The 25,774-nt window shown below is 36.1% G+C and overlaps 1 protein-coding gene across 1 annotated transcript in view; it reads right to left on the bottom strand.

Moving 5' to 3' along the window:
• STAG1 (STAG1 cohesin complex component) overlaps positions 1 to 25,774 on the bottom strand; it is a 421,265-nt gene that overhangs the window by 120,052 nt on the left and 275,439 nt on the right. The window contains exon 10 of the mRNA XM_080804269.1: positions 9,160 to 9,283. Within this exon, the coding sequence (XP_080660395.1) occupies positions 9,160 to 9,283 (124 nt within the window). The remainder of the gene's footprint in view (positions 1 to 9,159; positions 9,284 to 25,774) is intronic.

Genomic DNA, 25,774 nt, shown 5'->3' with positions numbered 1-25,774 from the left:
CTACAGTATCCTCTGCTACAGAATGCCTGGTATAACAACATCTTGATAAAAATCAGTACATCCATAGTGAATGAAGGCAAACTTAACCAATGCTGGATTTGTCATTCCAGAATAAAGTTCCTCTTATCCTACACTCCCACTGTAACGGACGTGCTCAATACACAACAACTCAGACGTTCCTCAAGCTATCAATGAGTCAAATCACCAGGTGAGTCCTTCAATACAGATCCAGATGCAGGCATACTCGAGTCCCCTGCTTTAATATTATCTGTGATGTGACAGAAAAAGACCCCTGCACCAGAATGGTTATTACTGATCTATACTGACATTCTGGAATTAGAAGTCCAATACATAACTTTTCTCTCTCTGCAATCACAAGGCAAAAGCAGGATGGGACTGTATATAACTGAACTAGTATTATGAGAACTAGTATTATGAGAACAAATCCCTGGCAGATGTCACCTGCATCCCTCTGGGTTATATATTTCTCTGTGGACTCTAATGGACAACAAAATGTACGCCTCCAAGGGAAAGATTTTATTGCCTCATTATCCATGTCAAGAACTGCACAGAGGGGTGGAAAGCACCCACTTTGCTAACACACTACAGAGTGGTACACAGTTCTCTCCCAGGAAGACAAGTTAACCACTGGTTTCATTCAATTACCCAAATTCAAATACTGGGTATAGGTGTACGGACCCTAGAAAAAATGGTATATAACCTAGAAAAAAATGGTATTATGTCCTTAACCATGGCAGAAGTAGTTAATGCTATTGTCTAAGCCATACAAGAGCAACAAGACTCAGTGAACTCACCAGCCTACATGGTGAGAGACAGCCCTCAATCATATGGTGGCAGAAGAGGGAGGTTGTTTGTGGGACTGCCAGCGTTTTCTGCTGTGTATATGTCAACAATTCAGGTAAGTTAAAACATGAGCTGGTAAATATCCACACACAGGTGGGATGGTTATTAGCAGTACATTCACAATCCCCTCAGACTCAGTTTTTAACCTTTTTAGTTGGCTTACTCCAGACACCTGAGGTTCCTACTTGAAGATAATTCTCAAAAGAAGCCTAATCATCCTCCTGGGTCTGGCTCTCTTAATCATCCTGATGAAGTGCCATCCAAATGACAGGGAAGCTTTATAAGAAATCCACATCCATATAGGTTGTTCAAGGACCCTACTGGACCCAATTCTGGCTCCAAGTTTGGGGTGGGCAATGGTCCTACAGGATTTGATATGCTTTATCTGCCACTTCAGGGGCCAAGCAGGGGTGAGGTATGGACTGTTGGGAAAGGCAGTCCTCTATATACAGTCTTTTGACTTCTACCTGGCTGCTAAGAATGGGCTATGGAACTGGAACATTTCATTATCAAGAAATGAGCCTTTGCAATCATGGCTGGGGTAACTGCCTTGTGTGGGAATATGTTTCCTATTTCAGACTCAGTGTGGGTTCTCTTGTCCTGCTCACATATATTAAGTCATATGGCACCTGGCCAAACTCACTACTAATCTATCTCCTGAGGGGAGGGGACAAAGTCCTTAGCTCTGTAGCGTAAGAGAGGTACATGCAGGGAAAGTGCCCTGTGTTGACTGCTGCCCCTGGGGGACCAATGCCCACTAGTGAAACCAGTCTTGCTCTGTCCCCTCGTGTGTGAGTAAAGTACTGTGTCATCCAGTGCTTGACTGTTTTGTGTTTTCCTCAGCGAACCTGATATCAAGATTGAATGGGCACAAATGTTAGAACTTCTACTTCTGATGACAGGCATCAGGTATCATTTGCTTGGCAAATAGAGAGCTAAAAAGGTTTTCGGGAAACTTGAAAGAAATAGTATATGGGATAGGTCAACACAGAGAAGATGAAATGGGGTGGACTAACAGAAAATAGACCCCACCCAAGCTCTAAGAGATTTTGATATGAGGAATCAAGCACATATAAGAAAGTAGAAGGACTGGGGGCGCCTAGATGGCTCAGTCCATTAAGTGTCCAACTCGTGATTTCGGCTCAGGTCATGATCTCAGGGCTCTAAGACCGAGCCCTGTGTCGGGCTCCATGCTGGGTGTGGAGACTGCTTAAGAGTCTTTCTCTTCCTCTGCACACCCCCCCCAATAAATGAAAATTTAAAAAGTATAACTATACACCTAAGCCAAGTGAAAAGTGAAAGCAATACAGAGCAACAGCAACAAACTATAAAGGAAAGAGAAAGAGCATAAATAATAAAAAGACTAAGATATTTAGTCTAGAACACAGAAATTACTACAGTTGTGTTTAAATTAGACCTATTCTGTGTCACCAACAATGAAAGAACCAAAAACCAATGGGTAGAGAATTTAGAAATAAGTTTTGGTCAACAGAAAGACAAAATGAATTTCTAAAAAATATCTCCTTTAGTTGTTAGAAATTGCTGTCTTTCTACTGACTAAAACATATAAAACTTTATATAAACTGGCAGCATCAAAAAATGTCTTACTGAGAAGGGTAGACTGATATTCTAAAATCAAGACACAGGAATATCAAATCCTTGTTGTACACCTTAAACTACTACAATGTTATGTCAATTACATCTCCATAAAACTGAAAAAAAAAAAGCAATTAACAATTACAATGTAAACTTTAGAAAAAAGACAGGAATTTTATCAGCTCATCTGAAAAGACACAGGACAGTCTGAAGGCACAGGCCATGGCCTATAGAATAAGCAGTTTCAAACTGATGATTAAAAGAAGAAAAAGCAAATGACTACACTCCTCACAGAAAAATAGTGTAAGATTACAGTGATATTAGAATGACAAAAAGGAAAGCTGCGAAGGGATTAATACTTATAGCTTTTCTAAATTAAGTAATGGGAGATTGTAAAAGAGGTTTATAAAAACATTTTACTGAAAAAAGCACCCTTATATCATTTTATCAACAATAAATAAAACCTCCCTCCTTCTTCCTTTATCTGGACAGAAAGCTTTTTCAGAGTTTAATGATTTATTTTAAAATAATTTTGGTTTGTTTCTTGGTAAGCCACCAAAAAAAAAAAAAAAAGTGTTTTTCCCAGAGGAAGTAGTGGGTAGGGTAATGCTGGGGAATAAAATGCAGAACTTTAGATGTATTCCTACTAAAAAGTTTGTCTTGTTGATTTAGCCATGTGTGTACACCTGTAAAGACATCTATATAATTCTTTCTCTCACAATGTATAAAATTTAATTGTATAAACCTGAGATGAGGTTTAGCTGTGCAAGTCCCAAATTCCACATGAGGATTAGAAAAAGAAAACCTAGGATTATGCTTGGGGTTTATTAGTGCAGAGAAAAGAATTTTGAAATGCTAGGGAAGATAAATATTCAGGAAAAAATTCACTATGTACCAACTGACTATTCCTCCAAATTAAGTATGGGATTAAGAGCCTCCCCCCACTTTTTAAAATTTATTTGTCAAAGAGAAGGAGAGAGAGAGAGCACACACAAGCAGGGGGAGCGGCAGAGGTAGAGGGAAAAGCAGGCTCCCCACTGAGCCAGGGGCCCCATGCGGGACTTGATCCCAGGACCCCAGGATCATGACCCGAGCCAAAGGCAGACGCTTAATTGAGTAAGCCACCCAGGCGTCCCAAGAGCCCCTTTTAATCATTAATTAAAAATAAATAAGAAGTAAGAAGAAAGAATCCAAGAGTGACATAGAATAGAAATCTACATAAACAATCTATAGAAACAAGGACTTCACAGGCAACATGATGTCCATAAAGACTTATCTTTCAATAATCACTCTCAACGTGAACGGCCTAAATGCTCCCATAAACAGCACAGGGTTGCAGACTGGATAAAACGACAGAACCCGTTCATATGCTTTCTACAAGAGACGCATTTTAAACCTAAAGATACACCCAGACTGAAAGTGAAGGGATGAAGAACCATCTTTCAGGCCAACGGGCCTCAAAAGAAAGATGGGGTAGTTTTTCTCATACCAGATAAATTAGATTTCAAGCTAAACACTTAAGTCAGATATACAGAAGGACATTACATCATTCTTAAAGGGTCTATGCACCAAGAAGATCTAACAATTGTAAATATTTATGCCCCCAATATGGGATCAGCCAATTACACAAGCCACCTGTTAATCAAAATAAAGAGTCATACTGATATGAATACATTAATTGTAGGGGATCTTAACATGCTACACTCAGCAACAGACAGATCTTCTAAGCAGAAAATCAACAAAGAAACCAGAGCTTTGAATGACACATTGGACCAAACAGAATACTCATTCTTCTCAACTGCACATGGAACTTTCTCCAGAATAGACCACATACTGGGTCACAAATCAGGGTTCAACCGATACCAAAAGACCGAGATTATTCCTTGCATATTCTCAGACCACAATGCTTTGAAACTGGAACTCAATCATAAGAAAAAGTTTGGAAGGAATTCAAACACATGGAAGCTAAAGACCATCCTGCTCAAGAATGTTTGGATCAACCAGGAAATCAAGGAAGAACTTAATTCATGGAAACGAATGAGAATGAAGACACTTCAGTCCAAAACCTATGGGATACAGCAAAAGTGGTCCCAAGGGGGAAATACATAGCCATCCAAGCTTCACACAAAAAAACTGAAAAATCCTGAATACACCAACTCTCTTTACACCTTAAGGAACTGGAAAATCAACAACAAATTAAGCCAACCCCACGCACAAGAAGGGAATAATTAAGATTAGGGCAGAGATCAATGAATTAGAAATGAGAGCTACAGTAGAATACATCAATGACACTAGAAGCTGGTTCTTTAAAAGAATTAATAAGATCGATAAACCACTGGCCAAACTAATCCAAAAGAAAGAGAGGGACCCAAATTAATAAAATCATGAATAAAAGGGGAGCGATCACGACTGACACCAAGGAAATAGAAACAATCATCAGAAATTATTATCAACAGCTATATGCCAATATGCTAAGCTATAAGCAATATGCTAAGACACCAAGGAAATAGAAACAATCATCAGAAATTATTATCAACAGCTATATTCCAATATGCTAAGCAACCTAGAAGAAATGAATGCATTCCTGGAAACATAAACTTCCAAGACTGAAACAGGAAAAAACTGACAACATGAATAGACCGATATCTAGTAATAGGATTGAAGCAGTGATCAAAAACCTCCCAAAAAACAAGACCTCCAGACCTGATGGATTCCCTTGGGAATTCTACCAAACATTCAAAGAAGAAATAATATCTATTCTCCTGAAGCTGTTTCAGAAAATAGAAACAGAAGGAAAGCTTTCAGACTCTTTTTATGAAGCCAGTATTACCCCGATCCCTAAACCTGATGAATATGGATGCCAAGATTCTCAACAAGATCCTAGCTAACAGGATCCAACAGTACATTAAAAAGATTATCCCCCATGACCAGGTGGGATTCATCCCAGGGATGCAAGGGTAGTTCAACATTCACAAATCAATCAGTGTGACAGAACAAATCAATAAGAGAAGAGAGAAGACCACATGGTCCTCTCAACTGATTCAGAAAAAGCATTTGACAAGATAGAGCGTCCATTCCTGATTAAAACTCTTCAAAGTATAGGGATAGAGGGAACATTCCTCAACTTCATAAATCTATCTATGAAAAACCCACAGTGAGTATCATTCTCAATGGGGAAAATCTGAGAGCCTTCCCACTGAGATCAGGAACACAACAAGGATGCCCACTCTCACCACTGTTGTTCAATATAGTACTAGAAGTCCTAGCAACAGCAATCAGACAACAAATAGAAACAAACCGTATTCCAATTGGCAAAGAAGAAATCAAACCCTCCTCTTCACAGATGACATGATACTTAAAATGGAAAACCCAAAAGACTCTACCCCAAACTACTAGAACTCATACAGCAATTCAGTAATGTGGCAGGATACAAAACCAATGCACAGAAATCAGTTGCTTTCTTATACACTAACAATGAAAATATAGAAAGAGAAATTAGAGAATCGATTCCATTTACTATACCACCAAGAACCATAAGATAACTGGGAATAATCCTAACCAAAGAGGTAAAGGATCTGTACTTGAAGAACTACAGAACACTCATGAAAGAAATTGAAGAAGACACAAAAAGATGGAAAAGCAGTCCATGCTCATGGGTTGGAAGAATAAACGTTGTTAAAATGTCTATACTGGCTAGAGCAATCTATACTTTCAATGCCATCCTGATCAAAATTCCACCGGCATTTTTCAAAATGCTGGAGAAAACAATCCTAAAATTCGTACGGAACCAGAAAAGACCTCGAATCACTAAGGAAATGTTGAAAAAGAAAAACAAAACTGGGGGCATCACGTTGCCTGATTTCAAGCTTTATTACAAAGCTATGATAACCAAGACAGCATGGTACTGGCACAGAAACAGACACATAGACCAGTGGAACAGAACAGAGTCCAGATATGGACCCTCAACTCTATGGTCAAATAATCTTCGACAAAGCAGGAAAAACTATCCAGTGTTGAAAAAAGACAGTCTCTTCAATAAATGGTGCTGGGAAAACTGGACAGCTATGTACAGAAGAATGGTCAGTCAGCAGAGTCAATTTGTTAAAAAAAAATTCATAAAGATAAACTTGAAATGGATAAAAGACCTCAATGTGAGGCAGGAATCTATCAAAATCCTAGAGGAGAACATAGCCAGTAATCTTTGACATCAGACACAGCAAGTTCTTTTAAGACATGTCTCCAAAGGCAAAGGAAACAAAGTGAAAATGAACTTTTGGGACTTCATCAAGATCAAAAGCGTTCTGCACAGCAAAGGAAACAGTCAACAAAACAAAGAGGCAACCCACAGAATGGGAGAAGATATATGCAAATGACACTACAGACAAAGGACTGATATCCAAAATCTATATAAAGAACATCACAAACTCAACCCCCAAAAAACAGATAATCACGTCAAAAAATGGGCAGAAGACATGAACAGACACTTCTCCAACGAAGACAAACAAGTGGCTAACAGACACATAAAAAATGTTCATCATCATTAGCCATCAGGGAAATTCAAATCCAAACCTCACTGAGAGGGGCGCCTGGGTGGCTCAGTGGTTTAAAGCCTCTGCCATAGGCTCAGGTCATGATCCCAGGGTCCTGGGATCGAGCCCTGCATCGGGCTCTCTTCTCCGTGGAGAGCCTGCTTTCTCCTCTCTCTCTGCCTGCCTCCCTGCCTACTTGTGATCTCTGTCTGTCAAATAAATAAATAAAATCTTAAAAAAAAAACAAAAAACCTCACTGAGATACCACCTTATACCAGTTAGAATGGCCAAAATTATCAGGACAGGAAACAACAAGTGCTAGAGAAGATGTAGAGAAAGGGGAACCCTCTTACACTGTTGGTGGGAATGCAAGTCGGTGCAGCCACTTTGGAGAACAGTGTGGAGATTCCTTAAGAAATTAAAAATAGAGCTTCCCTATGACCCTGCAATTGCACTACTGGGTATTTACCTCAAAGATACAGATATAGTGAAAAGAACAGCCATTTATACCCTAATGTTCATGGCAGCAACGGCCACAATTGCCAAACTGTACAAAGAGCCAAGATGCCCTTCAGCAGACGAATGGATAAAGAAGATTTGGTCCATATACACAATGGAATATTACGCCTCCATCAGAGGATGAATACCCAGCTTTTGTGTCAACATGGATGGGACTGGAGGAGATTATGCTGAGTGAAATAATAAGAGAAAGTACATTATGATATGGTTTCACTTACTTGTGAAGCATAAGGAATAACATGGAGGACATTAGGAGAAGGAAAGGAAAAGTGAATTGGGGTAAATCAGAGGGGGAGATGAAGCACGAGAGACTATGGACTCTGAGAAACAATCTGAGGGTTTTGGAAGGCAGGAGGCTGGGGGAATGGGTTAGCCTGGTGGTGGGTATTAAGGAGGGCATGTATTGCATTGAGCACTGGGTGTGGTGCATAAACAATGAATCTTGGAACACTGAAAAAATAAAAAATAATTGTGAAGTTAAAAAGCCAACTTCTGATGATCTCCCTATACTCTGAACTCTTACAGCAAAAATGGCCTGTAAAATTCCCAAGGGCTGTTTTATTAAAATATATGTAATTTTGTGGTTTTCAAAATGTCTCTGATAATACTTAGCATGCTGCTATTTATTTTAGAAAGATTTGTTTATTAATTTTAGGGAGAGAGGGTGTGCTTGTTAGGGGGGCTGGGAGAAGGGGCAGAGGTCAGGGGAGAGAGAGAATCTCAAGCAGACTCCCTGCCTAGCACTGAGGCTGACAGGGGTTTCCTTCTCACAACCCTGAGATCATGACCCCAGCTGAAATCAAGAGTCAGGTACTCAACCAAATGAGCCACTCAGGTACCCCATCATGGGGCTATTTAAAAAGTAAATGCTCTACAGGCTGTTAACAGCGATACATAGAAAATAAGTCTTAGAATATTACCAAAATTGACTTAAAAGTCTAACGATGTAAGTGCATTAAAAAATGTCTTCTAATAGCTATGATACTTCTAACCATTTAAATAATAGATGATGACAGTTTAAAATGAACTGTAGTATTTCTGTATTTGTGAATATCTGGCAATTCAAGTAATAGAATGTCAGGTCATTCAATATAAAAATTCCAATAATTTGTCACTCCTACCCTTGGTTATTTTGAAGACCACTTATTCAGCATTTGATAATGTGGGATTCCTTTTAAAATCAGAACCTTTTCTAAAGGCATAGAAATAAAAAGATTTTTAGATCAAATATTCTAAAATCGAATAAATCTATTCAACTCTGATAAAACACTCTACTGTGGTATGGCCTTAATAAATTCAAAAGAAAGGTTTTATTGTTACATATTAACAGAAACAAAGAATTCCTTTTGATTCCAAACTAGAAAAAGATTATAATTAGTTTCTTCTTAGGATGCTATACTCTCTTAACTTTAGTTGTACCACGTTGTCAACCTGGTTTAAGACAGTATTACAACTAAGACAGAGTTTTCATGTGGGCCAATGTCTCAAGTTTTGTTATGGCCATCAAATGAATAGTTATTCAAGTGTATCATCTTAAATTTCCATTATTATTACAACTCCTAAAAAACCAACCAATGCCATCTTAATTCCTAGCATTCTTGTACCTTGTACAAGCGTATCTTTTATGAAAGTCTGGAAGAGAGTAACTTACCCTATCATGAAGAGTCCAGCCAACATATTTTAGGTAACTGTCATTTAGGAAGGCATCACTATACATTTTCATCCATACTCCAATTTCTTCAATACAAATGGCTCTAATCTCAGCAATAGCATCACTAGAGGAGGAAAAAAACCCAGACAAACCTCAGATTAACATCCCAAACTAGAATGTACTTCATATTAATTTTCAGCAAGTAATAAATATTATATCCAATATACTCTCAAAAGTCCTACAATTTGAGTATCTTCTATTTTTTAGACTTTTTTTCTTTAAGATTTTATTTATTTATTCATTTTTTAAATATTTTATTTATTTATTTGACAGAGAGAGATCACAAGTAGGCAGAGAGGCAGGCAGAGAGAGAGGAGGAAGCAGGCTCCCTGCTGAGCAGAGAGCCCGATGCGGGGCTCGATCCCAGGACCCTGGGATCATGACCTGAGCTGAAGACAGAGGCTTTAACCCACTGAGCCACCCAGGTGCCCCTAAGATTTTATTTATTTATCTGAGAGAGAGCACAAAGAAGGAAGAGGGGCAGAGAAGAGGGAGCAGCAGACTCCCTGCTGAGCAGGAAGCCTGATGCAGGGCTTGATCCCAGGATGCTGGGATCATGACCAGAGCCAAAGGCAGACACTTAACCGACTGAGCCACCCAGGTGCCCCTAGATGTTTTCTATAAAATAAAAATTATCAGTATCAAACTGAAAAACAATTCTGGAAATAATCTTCCACTTTATTTTCACTGGAGTAGGAAATGGTACCTTGGAGCTTTCCGAAAGCCTCCCAACTATTATGGAGTCAACAAACATGTTAAATCTGAGGAAACCAGAAAACCAGCATACCATACCACAGAATAACACAGAACTTAATAATTGTTTCTCTAATTGTGAATTTCAGTTAGTACACATCTATTGAATTAAGAGAAAATATGACCAGAATACAAATTAGTATCTACAAGGGAAAATGACAGAAGCCTATATTTGAAAATATATAAGTTACAAAATGAAAACCTTAAAGTAATTATACTAATAATTCATATTTAGTCACAATGGGAACAATCTTGGTGACTATACTGTGAAATGTACCAAAAGTCAGGTTTTTGGCACCATGCCCAGATGGCTTTTCGTCTCACTATAAGCATCTAATGTAACCCTCCTTGGATGATTTTCTTACTCTAAAATCTGTGAAACATGAACAAATACAATTTTATTATTTTTACCTGATCTTTCGACTGGTTATTTAGCTTTTAAAAAATCGTATTAAATATAAGTTAAATCTTAACTTTCTTTTGTAGATGGATCTTCAAGGTTTCTGATTTACCATACACAAATGATTTAAAATTTTAGGTAATTCTTAATTCTCCAATTTATATAAGGCAATCATCTGTCAATTAAATTGTTAATCTGGCAATAATTTAGCTAGAATTTTAATGTTAATTAAGGAGCTTTTCTTAGTTTCTCTTTTGTGACAAAATAGGTAAGGCGCTAGCATTCTGGTATTTAATCATCTAATATTTCTAATAATAAAATCTCAGTTTCTTCTAAGTCCCTGTCATTGCTCAAGAATAAAAATGTAAGAAATTTTCTCTTCAAAGCCATACTACTAAATCACAATCTTCAGATTTCCTACATTTTTTAATACTTTTTTTTTTTTTTAAAGAGCGTGGAACCTGATGAACGGCTCAATCTCATGACCCTGAGATCATGACCTAAGCTGAAATCAAGAGTCAGAAGTGTTTTTTTTTTTTTTAATTTATTTGACAGAGAGAGTGAGAGAGCACAAGCAGGGGGAGCAGCAGAGGAAGAGGGAGAAGCAAGGAGCCTGATGCAGAAGTCCATCACAGGACCCTGAGATCATAACCTGAGCTGAAGGAAGAAACTTAACCCAAGAGTTACAGGCTTAAACTGATTGAACCACACAGGCGCCCCAATACCTTCTTCTTATGGAGAGATTCTACAGCATCAAGGCTAATGGCTCTGGAGCAAAACATACTAAGTTCAAATCCTAGTTCAACTAATTACAAACTGTGTAGCTTTAGGCAAGTTACTTCCCTTTCTTAGATTTTGTTAATAATAATATATGGAATAATATATGAAATAAAACCGTACCTAGCCTAGTGCTCACAGAGATGAAATCACGTAACAAAAGTAAAATACTCAGAGCTATGCCTAGCACCTACTAAATCTTCCATAAATGTTTACAATTATAATCTCTTAAGTGTCATCAATCTAAACATTTACAGATAATGCAGCAGAAAAAATTGCTTTACTACAACTGTGAAAGAATGTTCCTAGACGATTATAACACTGAATATACAGAAGACAATATAATGAATATATGTGTATCCATTATTCAGTTAAGAAATAAAATATTATAGTTGAAACTTCCTGTATACCTCTTACTGACACATCTCCCTCCCAAAGAGCATAGGACTATTCTTGGTTCAAGGGCTACCATTGTCTTCTGTATCTTTATGCTTGAACTTATGTACAGTTATACATATTTTAAAACTTTACATAAATAATATCTTGTAGATATCCTCTCCAACTTGTTTTCACAAACCATGTTTTGCAATTCATACAGACTGATTTATATAGCTCCAGAGCCATTAATTAATTTTAACTGATATCCAGTTTTCCTATCTGCATACAGAGAAATTATAAACCATTTATATATTCTCTCACTGGCAGACATTTAGGTTATTTCCATGTTTTTCCTTTTATTAACTGACTAGGTGGCTCAGTCAGTTAAGTGTCTGCCTTCAGCTCAGGTCCCAGGGTCCTGGGATCAATCCTGGAATGGGGCTCCTTGCTTAGTGGCAAGCCTGCTCCTCCCTCTGTCTGCTGCTCTCCCTGCTTGTGCATGCACACTCACTCTCTGGCAAATAAATAAAATCTTCAAAACAAAAACAAAAACAAAAACAAAACAAAATAACAACAAACCTACAGAGACCACTAACTATGGTAACTGCATATAAAGACAGTTCAATCATTCTACTCATTACCACTGGTATTACCATTACAAATACCATTACAATTGCAATTGAGATTATGGAGTGTCTAATTCCTAAGGCTAGAGAATATAAAGGCTTAGCTTTCAGTAGAGAAATACTGTTCAAAATCTTTTATTTTATAATCATCTCTCTATCTAAAGCCCAATTTCTAACGACTTTTAATCTCGTTTACTAGACTTTTAAAGGCTCTACTCTTAGAACACAGATCCTCTCTGTATGCACTGCCAACATTCTGATACAACTTGTCTTTTTTGGAATCATATTCTTTGTTTCAGATGCTAGTCTGACCCCTCCCACCTTAACTTTAAAATATTTAGTATTCCTTCTAGACTTACAATTTGACTGAATGTGGTCAGAGAACACATTCTGCTACTATTAAAAATCCCTTGGTAATTTGTCTCCTGCTTAGGTTCTAAAACTCCAACCCACTTTGCTTTTGATACAGTCCTGCGAGATTAATTATTCTCTACAGGTAATTATATTATGTAATCAAAGATAATACATAAAAGTAGAACTCCTTTGTGGTAGCTTTAAAATATGTCCACGCACTCTTTGTTAATAGTTTTTATGGAGATAAATTCTTATTTTTTTAAAATGTGGGTGTACTTAGTATATTTGTTTCTAACAAACATGATGTGGTAGAAATGATGGATTTTTGACTCTTGAGGTTAGGTCAAATAAGAGACTGTGACTTGTGCTTTGTTCTCTCTCTTGGATCACTCTCTCAAAACAATGTCCTAAGGACATTCTAGCTGCCCTATAGAGAACTCCACATCGTGAGTAACTGGGGTCTTCTACCCACAGCCATGTGAGTAAGGCATCTTACAAGCAAGTACTCCAACCCTAGCCAAACCTTTAAAGGCCTGTAGTCTGGACCAAAGTCTTGACTGCAATCCAATGGGATAACTTATGCCAAAAACACCTAGGTAGGCTGTTCCTAAATTCCCGACCCACAGAAATTATGAGGTAGTTAACTGTTCGTTGTTTAGTTTTGCCAAATTTAGTAATAATTTGTTACATAGCAAAAGATATTATTGCTTTCTATTATTATTAAAGACCCATACCAATAACTAAACTTCTAGTGTGGTCTATGAATGAGTTCTTTCTTAGTCCAAAGAGCTCAGAGCTCAAGTGCATCAGTATCTACGTGTCTGTGGTCATCTCTATGCTTACACTGCCTTCATTTTGCTCTAAATACAAACAATGATTATTCTTTCAAGCTCCTGTGGTGTTAGTTCTGTCATATCCTTTTATTACCAGATATAGCTTTTCTGCCCTCTATGAAGTAACATTCTATTTCAGTAGATGAAGTGCAAAATAAAAATGCAGTATGTTCTGAAATATTCCTCTAAACCTTGATTTTCATATAAAATTTCTTTTTAACACCTTAATCTCTATTTCCACCAGCTTCAGTCCATTTAGAAAACCAATGTTTAACCTGCAGATATCTGGGAGTTTCCAAAGCAAAGATTAAAGTAGGGGGAAAAAAGTACAACAGGAGAAGGTATAAAGGCAATCATAAGATGAACTAATTTTCCTAATTCTAGTGTATGGGCCTTGAAATGAATAACTAAAATTGAAGTCAGGATACACTACTTTTGAACTAAAAAAAAAAAAAAAAACCTAGAAAATAATAATTCTGTGGTAATTCATCCTTTGTTGTAACTATTTTATAGCATAAAAAATGATTATGTTCATTCTATGAAAAACTTACCTAATTTACTGATTCTCAGAGTTAGTGTGCCTTTTTGGGAGATGTGACCCTTTAATTTAATATCTGGACTTTAAATTTTCATTTTGGATTACCTTCCTGGCAGATGGAATTCAAATTATTTTCTGCTTACAACAAAATGAAGTTTAACTCTAGTGAATTTTAGTGAAATGATTCTTGTACTACTCTTACAGATGCTTTCTCAGTAAGGAAGTAGACTAAATTAAAATGACTGCAATATAAATTTTGGAGGATAACTCTTGGCTAATATGGGCGTTTTGACACTTAAAATTATCTCTCATGTACAAGGAATCTCACGAGAGCTCTAGAGTGAGAAACAATTACAAGTGCCAAGAAGGCTGCTATCTAAATTTTAGCACAAAATGAATTCATGTCTCAACCAATTCTCTGTCACTAATATTTGGCTAAAAAATTATATTTTCCAAAACAGAACTATAGAGAATAAAAAAAAACAATAGCCCAAGAGAGAAAAGAACAGCTGAAGAACTAGTGAAAAGATATACTGTATCCTTTATTAGACTGAAAACAAGAACTTAAGATAAAAGACCTTAACTTACAGAAAGATGATTAAAATAATTATCACCTTTAGCAAATGTTAAACGTTAGTAAAGGACAGTACAGGGAACACAGAAGCACATAAATTGATGGGAGGGACAAGATGGGGTCAAAGAAGGATTCTATGAGGCAGCAATGTTTAAAAGACCTGAAAAGCTGAAACTTTCCTGTTTGCTAGTTAAATATGTATCTTTTACTTAATTATTTCAGGATGATCAGAGTTACTTAAAATGCATTAGAAATGTAATAGCTTTATAATAAAAAGTTGGAAATGTTTTCCATCTCAATTTTGCCGCATTATCTATTAGTGAAAATAGTGACAAAATATACAGAAAGGCATTGCATCACTGAGTCTCATATAGAGCAGGTGACATGGCTGTCTGCTACGCTGCATAACTCCTTAATATTTTACTATTAACAGAAGTTTAGGCATAAGATTAAAAGTTGAATGTCGAGAATACATTATATTTTAAAGAACAATATCTTTAACTTATATCACATTTTAACTATCAATCTGACATATAGGTTAGGTCAAAAATGAAATAATAGGAAGACAACTACATTTAAAAATGGCCATTTGCTCAGAATAAATCATACCACAGTATTGTGTAAGAACTGCTCTGAAGACATTATTCTAAAATGTTTCATCATAGTATAAAATGAAAGACCACTAGAAAACAACAGACATCCACTTTTCATTTTTTCAAAATTGTTGAAATCTTTCCTAAGTTACCTCTTTTCCCATTATTCATTCTTATGGCCTAGTAACTTTTTAACTCTTCACCATCACTGAAATAACAGACACTCTTTCATTTTTGGTAGCTTTTAAGACTCTCTCATAATCTTTGGTGTTATGTACTTTGATTATGGTATGTCTAGACATGAAATATTTTTCCTTCCCTCAACACTTGTTAAGTCTTTCCAATCTGACAATTCTATTTTTTTAACCAATTTTATAAAATTTCAATTATCTCAATAATACTATTTTCCAATACTTCTCTTTTCTTTTGAAATCCTATGTGAAGGTCTTTTGAAGCCTCTCAAACAATCCCCCATGTATTAGAAACATTTTTACATATCTCCTTTGCCTGGCTTAATTCCTCAATATTATATTCTAATTCACTAAATGTTCCTTCAACAGTCTAAGAGTGTATCTTGTTCACTAAATATTTACCTATATATTTATCATGAATATGTTTTTCATAACCAATATTTTAAATTCTATTTTTATATCCACTTGTTCTTACTATATGCCATTTACTTGTTAAAGGAACTGGGTCAATTACAGTCTGTATGATTTATCACATTCTGGACTAAAACAATACCATGAAGACTGAGTCAAATAAAAGGCTCTTCTATTTTTCGTATTTCCTATAAACGAGTAGTTACATCTAGCAGTGTACAGATTAATATTCAGTATTTATTTGACATTAAGGTGGCAGGTAAAACTCGGAGTGTTAAAGTGCCATCACTGCACAACACCTCCTACTTATAGTATGTACATGCACTAACATCGTCCCTTAATCAGTATATTAAGTAATACTTCTGGAAAAATCAACGATTGGTATCTCTACTGATAACTCTGGAAGGCAGGTCACATTCTCAACTGTTTGCAATCCTGTTATGAGCAGATGAAATTTTAATGTATCAAAAGTAAGCTGTGACAGATCCAACACTAGATTATTTAAGGCCTCATTAAAAAAAAGCAGTAAGGTAATAGACAATTAAAAAATTGTAGTTTCTATCAGGATAACAAGTTGATACTTTGGCAAGACTCAATAAGGGTGAATCTCTAAAACAAAAACCACATTATTTTAGTGCTGAAAGACCACAGTAAAATAGTAATAATACGTATTCTGCACTCAAGACTGCATGGCTGAGTCATGATGGACAGGATTTATGTATCCACTTAAAAAACCGCATAAAACATAAAATAATGGTGTTTAGATGGCAGAGAAGGAAAGTAATCTTTGAGAGGTAATAAGGTAATTCTTTTTTTAAAGATTTTATTAATTTATTTATTAGAGATCACAAGTAGGCAGAGAGGCAGGCAGAGAGAGATGGGCGGGAAGCAGGCTCCCCGCTGAGCAGAGAACCCGATGCAGGGCTCAATCCTTGGACCCTGAGATCATGATCCTAGCTGAAGGCAGAGGCTTAACCCACTGAGCCACCCTGGTACCCCTAGTAAGGTAATTCTTAAGACAAATAAAGGTTATACTTGTGAACACTTGGGTGGCTCAGTCAGTAAGTGCCTGATTGTGGCTCACCTTCCTATGATAGAGCCCTTTGTTGGGCTCCCTCCCTGCTCAGCGGGGAGCCTGCTTCTCTCTCTCCACACCCCACTGTGGTCTCTTTGAAATAAATAAAAAATAAGTAAAATCTTAAAAAAAAAAAAAAAAGACAAAGACGGTAATTCTTAAGACTGCACCAGATTGGTGCCTGCCAGGTAGTAGTACTGGCACAGGAACCTAGGCAGAGCCCTTGTATATGATCTTATATATAAAATTTCTTTCTAGTTAGAAACAAGGAAACCACAGTGAGTGAATCAATTCCCTTAAAAGTCCTAAAAAACCAAAAAATGTCAACCTAAAATTCCATACCAAGAGAAAACACCTTTCAGAAATGAAGATGAGGCGGGGGCGCCTGGGTGGCTCAGTGGGTTAAAGCCTCTGCCTTCAGCTCAGGTCATGATCCCAGGATCCTGGGACCGAGCCCCACATTGGGCTCTCTGCTCTGAGGAGAGCCTGCTTTCTCCTCTCTCTCCCTGCCTGCCTCTCTGCCTACCTGTGATCTCTCTCTGTCAAATAAATAAATAAAATCTTAAAGAAAAAAGAAGAAATGAAGATGAGGCAATGGGAGAGTGGTTGGGAAATGTTCTCCCCCCAAGACACAACTAAGACAAAAACAATCATTTTAGTTTTCTGACAATCAACCAAAAATAAATGAGAAGCATTTAGTCATAGAAAGTTATTAACCTTTGTCTTAAAACAGGAGAAATCTATGGCATTCTGGCACAGAAATTGTTTTTTTCAGTGATTCAATTAGTTGGGGAAAACTAAGTCCCGTTAAATGTAGAATGACTGAAATCCTTCAAAGTGTATTTAGTAACCACAATAAAATTAAATTAGAAATTAACAAGAGGAATTAATGGAAACCTCTAAATATCTGAAAATAAAATATTTAATATTAATAAGCCATGCATCAAAGAACTCACAATAAAGAAATAAGGAAATAATTTATACAGAATAAGAATTAAAATACAGCATATCAATAGTCCTGGGATGTCATGAAAGCAATGCTTTGTGGGAAATTCACAGCTTAAAATTCTAGCTAAGGAAGAAGAATATAAGATTAGTAACCTGAGTTTCTATCTTAAAAAACTAGAAAGAGATGAATAAATTAAAATTACAGCAATCAGAAAGAAGGAAATAAAAAAAAATCAAGAAAAAAATTAAAAATAATGTTAATGAAACCAAATGTTCAATCTTTAAAAAAGAGTAATAAAACTGATAAACACTTAGCTAGACTGACTAAGACAAGAAGAAAGACGACACAAATTACAAATAAGAAATAAACAAACATCACTGCCAATCCTACAGAAATGAAGAGGATCATGGGGTGCCTGGGCAGCTTAGTTGGTTAAGTGTCCGCCTCATGGTTTCGGCTCAAGTTATAACCTTGTGGTCCTGAGACTGAGGCCCATGGCAGGCTCCGCGCATGGTGCAGAGTGTGCTTCAGATTTTCTCTCCCTTTGCCCTTTCCCCTGTTCATGCATGCTCTCTCTCTCACTCTCTCTCTCTAATAAATAAATAAATAAATAAATAAAAATCTTAAAAAAGAAGAAATGAAAAAGGATTGTAAGGAAATACCACGAGCAACACTATGCCATCAAATCTGCAATATACATGAAATGGACAGATAGCCTAAAAGACACAAATTACCAAAATGAGTCAACAAATATAAAAACTGGGATAGATCTGTAACAAAAGATTTAATCAGAAATTGAAAATTGTCACCCCCAAAAGCCCCTAGGTTTAAAATGCATCACTGGTGAATCCTATCAAATTATAAAAAAGAAATAATACCAATCTTTCATAAACGGTTTCAGAAAATAGAGCTGAGGGGAACACTTCCCAGAGTATTTTATAAGGCCAGTAACTAGATTGTGACTGTAGACACAAAAGTCCTTAATATATTATTAGCAAACTGAATCCAGGAGCATTAAAAAAAATAAAAAGATTATGTATCATGATCATGCAGAATTTCTCCCAGAATGCAAACCTGGCCTAATATCTGAAGATCAATTAAAAGAACAGAATAAAGGAAAATGTCTGTATTTTCATCTTAACTGAAACAAAACAATCAAATCAATCAATCATGATAAAAACAACAAACAAAATTAGGCTAGAGGGGAATTTCCTTTTCCTGCTAAAGGATAACAATGTAAAACTTAAAAGCTAATGTCATTAAAGACTGATGGTTTTCCCTTCAGGATCAGAAGAAATGGAAAGTTGTCCTCTCTTACTACTTTTATTCAGTACTGTACTAGAGATTCTACAGCCAATGCAATAAGGGTAAAAAAAGAAAGTAAAGACACAGAAAAAGTCTTTAGACTGAGAAAGTAAGAATGAAAATGGTCTTTATTCACATATGATCTGTATGTGCAAAATCTTAAATAACCTGTAAAACAAACAAAATCTCAAAACGGTATAACAAACGAAAGTATCTTGTAATTCTGGAGGAATATAAAAAAGAACTGCATTTTAATATATTAATAAGGAAGAATCTAGAACTGAAATTAAGAAAACAATTTCATTTACAGTAAAATAAAAAATGAAAACACTCAGACATAAATTTAACAAAAGTAATGCAAGACTTGTACCTTGAAAATCATAAAAAACAGCTAAGAGAAATTAAAGAATATCTAAACAAATTGAGATAACAATCTATATTCATAGGTTGGAAGATTTAATACTGTGAAGAATTCAGTTCTCTCTAAATTCTATAGAGTTATTATATTCATCAGAATTTCAGCAAACATTTATGTAAAAATTGACAAGCTGACCCTAAAATTTATACAGAAACACAAAGAATCTATAATTGTCACAATTCTGAAAAAGAAGAAAGTAGGATTTAGCACAACCTAATTTTAAAAGCATACTCTAAAAGACAAATACTGTATGTCTACTTATATGTGGAATCTAAAAAAGCCAAACTCATAGAAATATAGTAGAATGGTGGTTGCCAGAGCCTGGGGGAGGCGAGAGAAATGAAGAGATGTTAAAGAGTAGAAACTTCTGCTTATAAGATGAATAAATTCTGGAGATCTAATGTACAGCATTGTGACTACAGTTAATAAAATTGTATTTATTACATACTTGGAAGTTACTAAGAGAGTAAGCTTAAATATAATCAAAACCACCACAAGAAAAAAAAAAGGTATTGAGGTGAGATGACTGAGGTGCTAGGAAACCTTGTAACAGTAACTTCACGAAATATGCGAATCAAACCATCACACTGTAAAATTTAAACTCACACATTCTATATCAATTATACCTCAAAACCTAAAAAAAATTTATTCTAAAGCTACTATAATCAATATAGGTGGTATGGGTGTAAGGATAGACAGATTAGAAATGCTATAAATTAATCTTTGCATTTGTGTTCATTTGGTTTTAAAGAAAAGCTCCAAGGAGGAACACCTTGTTGGGTTAGTTGGTAGAACATGGGACTCTTAATCTATGGGTCGTGAGTTTGAGCCCCACACTGGACATAGTGATCACTTAAGAAAAAGGTGGGGGGGGTGCCTAGGTGGCTCAGTTAAATGTCCAACTGTTGATCTCGGCTCAGGTCTTGATACCAGGCTTGGGAGTCAAAGCCCCTTGTTGGGCTCCATGCCACCCTAGAGCCCATTTAAAAAAACAAAATAAAAAACTCCAAGGAAACTCAACTGGAGGAAGGGAGCCTTTCACCAAATGGTGCTTGGACACATGAATACCTATATGTATAAAGCAGAGGTACACCTTATAACACAATATACACAAAAGTTAACTCAAACAATGGTCCATGTACTTTTACTTAAAATATTAAGCTATTGAACTTCTAGAATAAAACACAGAAGAAAATCTGGGGTTAGGGAAAATGTTCACAGATACATCAAAAGCACACACAGAAAAGAAAAATGAATAAAAGACTTCATTCCAAATGAAAACTTTTGTTTTTCAAAAGGTATCATTAAGAAAATGAAAACAGGGGCGCCTAGGTGGCTCAGTGGGTTAAAGCCTCTGCCTTCAGCTCTGGTCATGATCCCAGAGTCCTTGAATCGAGCCCCGCATCGGGCTCTCTGCTCAGCGGGAAGCCTGCTTTCCTTCCTCTCTCTCTGCCTGCCTCTCTGCCTACTTGTGATCTCTGTCTGTCAAATGAATAAATAAAAATCTTTAAAAAAAAAAAAAAAGGAAATGAAAACAAAGCCAAAGGCATAAAAATGCTTCAAATTATTTATGTAATAATAACTTGTACCAAGCATATAAAAGTACTCCTGTAAAAACTCTCTCATTAGTGGTTAAGAATAGATAAAATCAGTAAAGAATAGAAAAGACCTGAACACTACCAAATGATTTTGACCTAAAATCAAAAGCACGGTATGTATTTTTGCCTGAGTAAATAGAACACTTATCTAGACTACAATATGGGTCATAAAACAAATCTTAACAAATTTAAAACCATTCAAATTATACACAGTATATTCTCTGACTACAACAGAATTAAATCAGAAATCAGTAACAGAAAGATCTCAGATATTTGTAAACTAAATCCTACACTTCTAAATAAACCATGGGTCAAAGAAACAAGTCAAAAAGGAAATTAGAAAGCATTCTGAGATGAATGAAAATGGAAACACAACATACTAAAATTTAGGGGATACAGCTAATGCAGTACTAACAGAGAGATTTATAGGAATAAATTCCAATATTAGAAAATAGGCCTTAAATCACTGTCTCACTTTTCACCTTGAGAAAAGCAGAGAAAATGAAACCCAAATTAAGAAGTAAAAAGGAAATAATAGATCAAAAATCAATGTAACAGAAAACAGAAAAATAGAGAAGTTCACTGTAACCAAAATCTCATTTTTTTCTTTTCAAATTTTTATGTAAATTCTAGTTATCATGCAGCGCAATACTGGTTTCAGGAATTGAATTCAGTGGTGCATCTATTAACATATAACAAACAGTGCTCATCATAACAGTGCTCACCTTCCTGATACCCATCACTAATCTAGCCCATTCTTCCCCCACCTCCACCCATCAACCTTCAGTTTGCTCTTTTAGAGTCTCTTATATGGTTTGTTTCCATCACTTTTTCTATTTTCCCCCCGTACATACGTTCCTGTTTTGTTTCTTGAACTCAACATATGAGTGAGATCATATGGTATTTGTCTTTTTTGGACTTATTTCACTTAGTATGATATACTCTAGCTCCATCCATATCCTTGCCAATGACAAGATTTCATTCTTTTTATGCCTGAATAATATTCCATTGTATATATACATACATTTTTTTATCCCTTCATTAATCAATAGACATTTGGGCTCTTTCCATAGGTTGGTTACATGTACCCCTTCGAATCTGTATTTTTGTAACCTTTGGTTAAATACCTAGGAGTACAATTGCTGGATTGTAGGGAGTTCTATTTTTATCTTTTTGAGGAACCTCCATACTGTTCTTCAGAATGGCTGCACCAGTTTGCATTCCCACCAACAGTGCAAGAGAGTTCTCCTTTCTTTGCATCCTAATCAACATCTGTTGTTTCTTGTATTGTTAATTTTAGTCACTCTGACAGGTGTAAGGTCGTATGTCATCACGGTTTTCATTTGTATTTCCCTGATGATGAATGATGTTGAGCATCTTTTCATGTGTCTGTTAGTCATCTGGATGTCTTTTTTGAAAAAGTGTCTATTCATGTCTTCTGCTCATTTCTTAACTAGGTTATCTAGTTTTTGGGTGTTGAGCTTGTTAAGTTTTTTTGTAGATTTTGGATACTACCCCTTTATCAGATATGTCATTTGCAAATAACTTCTCCCATTTGATAGGCTGCCTTTTAGTTTTGTTGTTTCTGCCACTATGCAGATTTTTATCTTGATGAAGTCCCAATAGTTCATCTTTTGCTTTTGTTTCTCTTGCCTCCTGAAATGTGTCTAGTAAAAAGCTGCTAAAGCTGAGACCGAAGAGGTTGCTGCCTGTGTTTTCCTCTATGATTTTGATGGTATCCTGTCTTATGTTTAGGGCTTTCATCAATTTTAAGTTTATGTTTGAGTACGGTATAAAAAAGTGGTCTGGTGTCATTTTTTTGCAGGTTGCTGTCCAGTTTTCCCAACAAAGTTTGTTGAAGAGACTTTTATCCACTGGATATATTTTTTCTGCTTTGTCAAAGATTAATTGACCATATACCTGTAGGTCCATTTCTTGGTTTTCTATTCTGTTCCATTGATCTATATGTCTATTTTGTGCCGGTACCATACTATCTTGATGACTACAACTTTGTAATATAGCTTGAAGTCTGGAATCATGATGCCTCTGGCTTTGCTTTTCTTTTCCAAGACTGCTTTGGCTATTAGGGGTCTTCTGTGGTTCCATACACATTTTAGGATTGTTTTAGTTCTGCAAAAATGCTGTTGGTATAGTAACAGGGATTGCATTAAATGTGTAGATTGCTTTGGATAGTACAGACATTTTAACAATGTTTGTTCTTCCAATCCATGAGCATGGAATATTTTTCCATTTCTTTGTGTCCTCTTCAATCTCTTTCATAAGTGTTCTATAGTTTTAAGAATGTACATCTTTTACCTCTTCGATTAGGTTTATTCCTAGGTATCTTATTGTTTTTTGTGCAACTGTAAATGGAATTGATTCCTTGATTTCTTTTTCTGTGTCTTCATTATTGGTGTATAGAAATGCAACAGATTTCTGTACGTTGATTTTATATCCTGTGACTTTGCTAAATTTGTGTATCAGTTCTAACAATTTTGGGGGGGAGTCCTTCAGGCTATATAGAGTATCACGTCATTTGCAAAGAGAGTTTGACTTCTTCCTTGCCATTTGTATGCCTTTTCTTTCTTTCTTGTTGTCTGACTACTGAGGTTAAGACTTCCAGTACTATGTTAAATAGTAATGGTGAGAGTGGACATCCCTCTCTTATTCCTAACTGTACAAGAAAAGCTCTCAGTTCTTCCCCATTGACATATTAGCTGTGGGTCTTTCGTATATGGCCTTCATAATGCTGAGGTATGTTCCATCTATCCCTACTTTTTTCAATTTTATTTATTTGAAAGGGGGGGGAGAGAGAGAGGACATGAGTGGGGATAGTGGCAGAGCGCTAGGGTGAAGCAGACTCCCCACTAAGGAGGGCAATGCGGGGCTTGATCCCAGGACTCTGGGATCTTGACCTGAACTGAAGGCAGATGCCTAATTGACTGAGCCACCCAGGCACCCCTTACTGAGGATTTTTCTCAAGAATGGATGCTGTTGGGGTGTCTGGGTGGTTTAGTCAGTTAAATGACTGCCTTAGGCTCAGGTCATGATCTCAGGGTCCTGGGATCAAACCTTGTATGGGGCTCCCTACTCATCAAGAGCCTGCTTTCCCCCTCTCCCTCTGCCCCTCCCCTTCTCATGCTAACATGTTCTCGCAAATAAATTAAAAATCTTAAAAAAAAAAAAGAATGGATGCTATATTTTGTCAAATGCTTTTTCTACATCTACTGATATGATCACATGGTTCTTATGCTTTCTTTTATTAATGTGGTATATCATGTCAGTTGATTATGAATACTGAATCACTCTTGCAGCCCAAGAATAAAATCGTATTTGATCATGAAACAGGTGAATAATTATTTTGATGAAATTTAGATGTGATTTGCTATTATCTTGAGAATTTTTGCACCCATGTTAATCAGGTATATTGGTCTGTAATTCTCCTTTTTAATGGGTCTCTGTCTGGTTTTTGAATGAAGGTAATGCTGGCCTCGTAGAAGGAGTTTGGAAGTTTTCCTTCTATTTCTATTTTTTTCTAAAGATTTGTTTATTTCCTTTAGAGAAAGAGCGAGTGAGCACATGAGTGAGGGAGAAGGACAGAGAGAAGGAGAGAAAAAGCAGACTCCTCGCTGAGTGTGGAGCCTGATGTCAGGCTCAATTCCAGGAACCTGAGATCATAACCCGAACCAAAACTAAGTCAGATGTTTAACCAACTGAGCCACCTAGGTGCGCCTTCCATTTCTATTTTTTGGAATAACTTGAGAAGAATAGGTATTAAACTCTTCTTTAAATGTATGGTAGAATTCCCCCGTGAAGGTATCTGGTGCTAGACTTTTGTGTGGGGAGATTTTTGATTACTGATTCAATTTTCTTGCTGGTTATGTTCAAATTTTCCAATTCTTCCTTTTTTCAGTTTTGGTAATTTGTATGTTTCTAGGAATTTGTCCATTTCTTCCAGATTGCCCAGTTTGCTAGCATATATTTTTTCATAATATTCTCTAATGATTATTTGTATTTCTGTGGTGTTGGTTGTGATCTTTCCTCCTTCATTTGTGATTTTATTTGGGTGTGTTGTCTTTTCTGTTTTGTAAGTCTGGCCAGGGGTTTATCAATTTTATTAATTTTTTGAAAAAATCAGCTCTTAGTTCTGTTGATCTGTTCTACTGTATTTTTTGTTTCTCTATCATTTATTTCTGCTCCAATCTTTACTATTTCTCTACTTTTGCTGGCTTTGGGCTTTATTTGCTGTTCCTCTTCTAGCACCTTTAGGTGTAAGGTTAGGTTGTATATTTGAGAATTTTCTTGCTTTTTGATGTAGGCTTGTATTGCAGTATACTTCACTCTTAGGACTGAATTTGCTGCAACCCAAAGATTTTCGACTGTTATGTTTTCATTTTCATTTCTTTTCATGCACTTTTTAAAATTTCTTAATTTCCTGATTAACTCATTCATTCCTTAGTACGATGTTCTTCAATCTCCACGTATTTGTGGTCTTTCCAAATTTTTTCTTGTGTTTGACTTCAAGTTTCATAGTATTTTGGTCTGAAAATACGCATAGAATGTTCATGATCCTTTTGTACTTACTGAGAGCTGATTTGTGAGCCAGTATGTGATCTATCCTAGAGAACGTTGTAAGTGTACTCTAAAACAATGTGTTCTGCTGCTCTAGGATTAAATGTTCTGAATATATCTGTTAAGTCCATCTGGTAGAGTGTGTCTTTCAAAGCCCTTGTTTCCTTGTTGATTTTCTGCTTAGATGATCTGTTCATCTAACACTCCACT

This window comes from Martes martes (genome assembly GCF_963455335.1).
Source record: "Martes martes genome assembly, chromosome: 1".
Classification (NCBI taxonomy): Eukaryota; Metazoa; Chordata; class Mammalia; order Carnivora; family Mustelidae; genus Martes; species Martes martes.
Note: the sequence above shows the minus strand (reverse complement) of the source record. Positions and strands in the feature narration are given on the sequence as shown.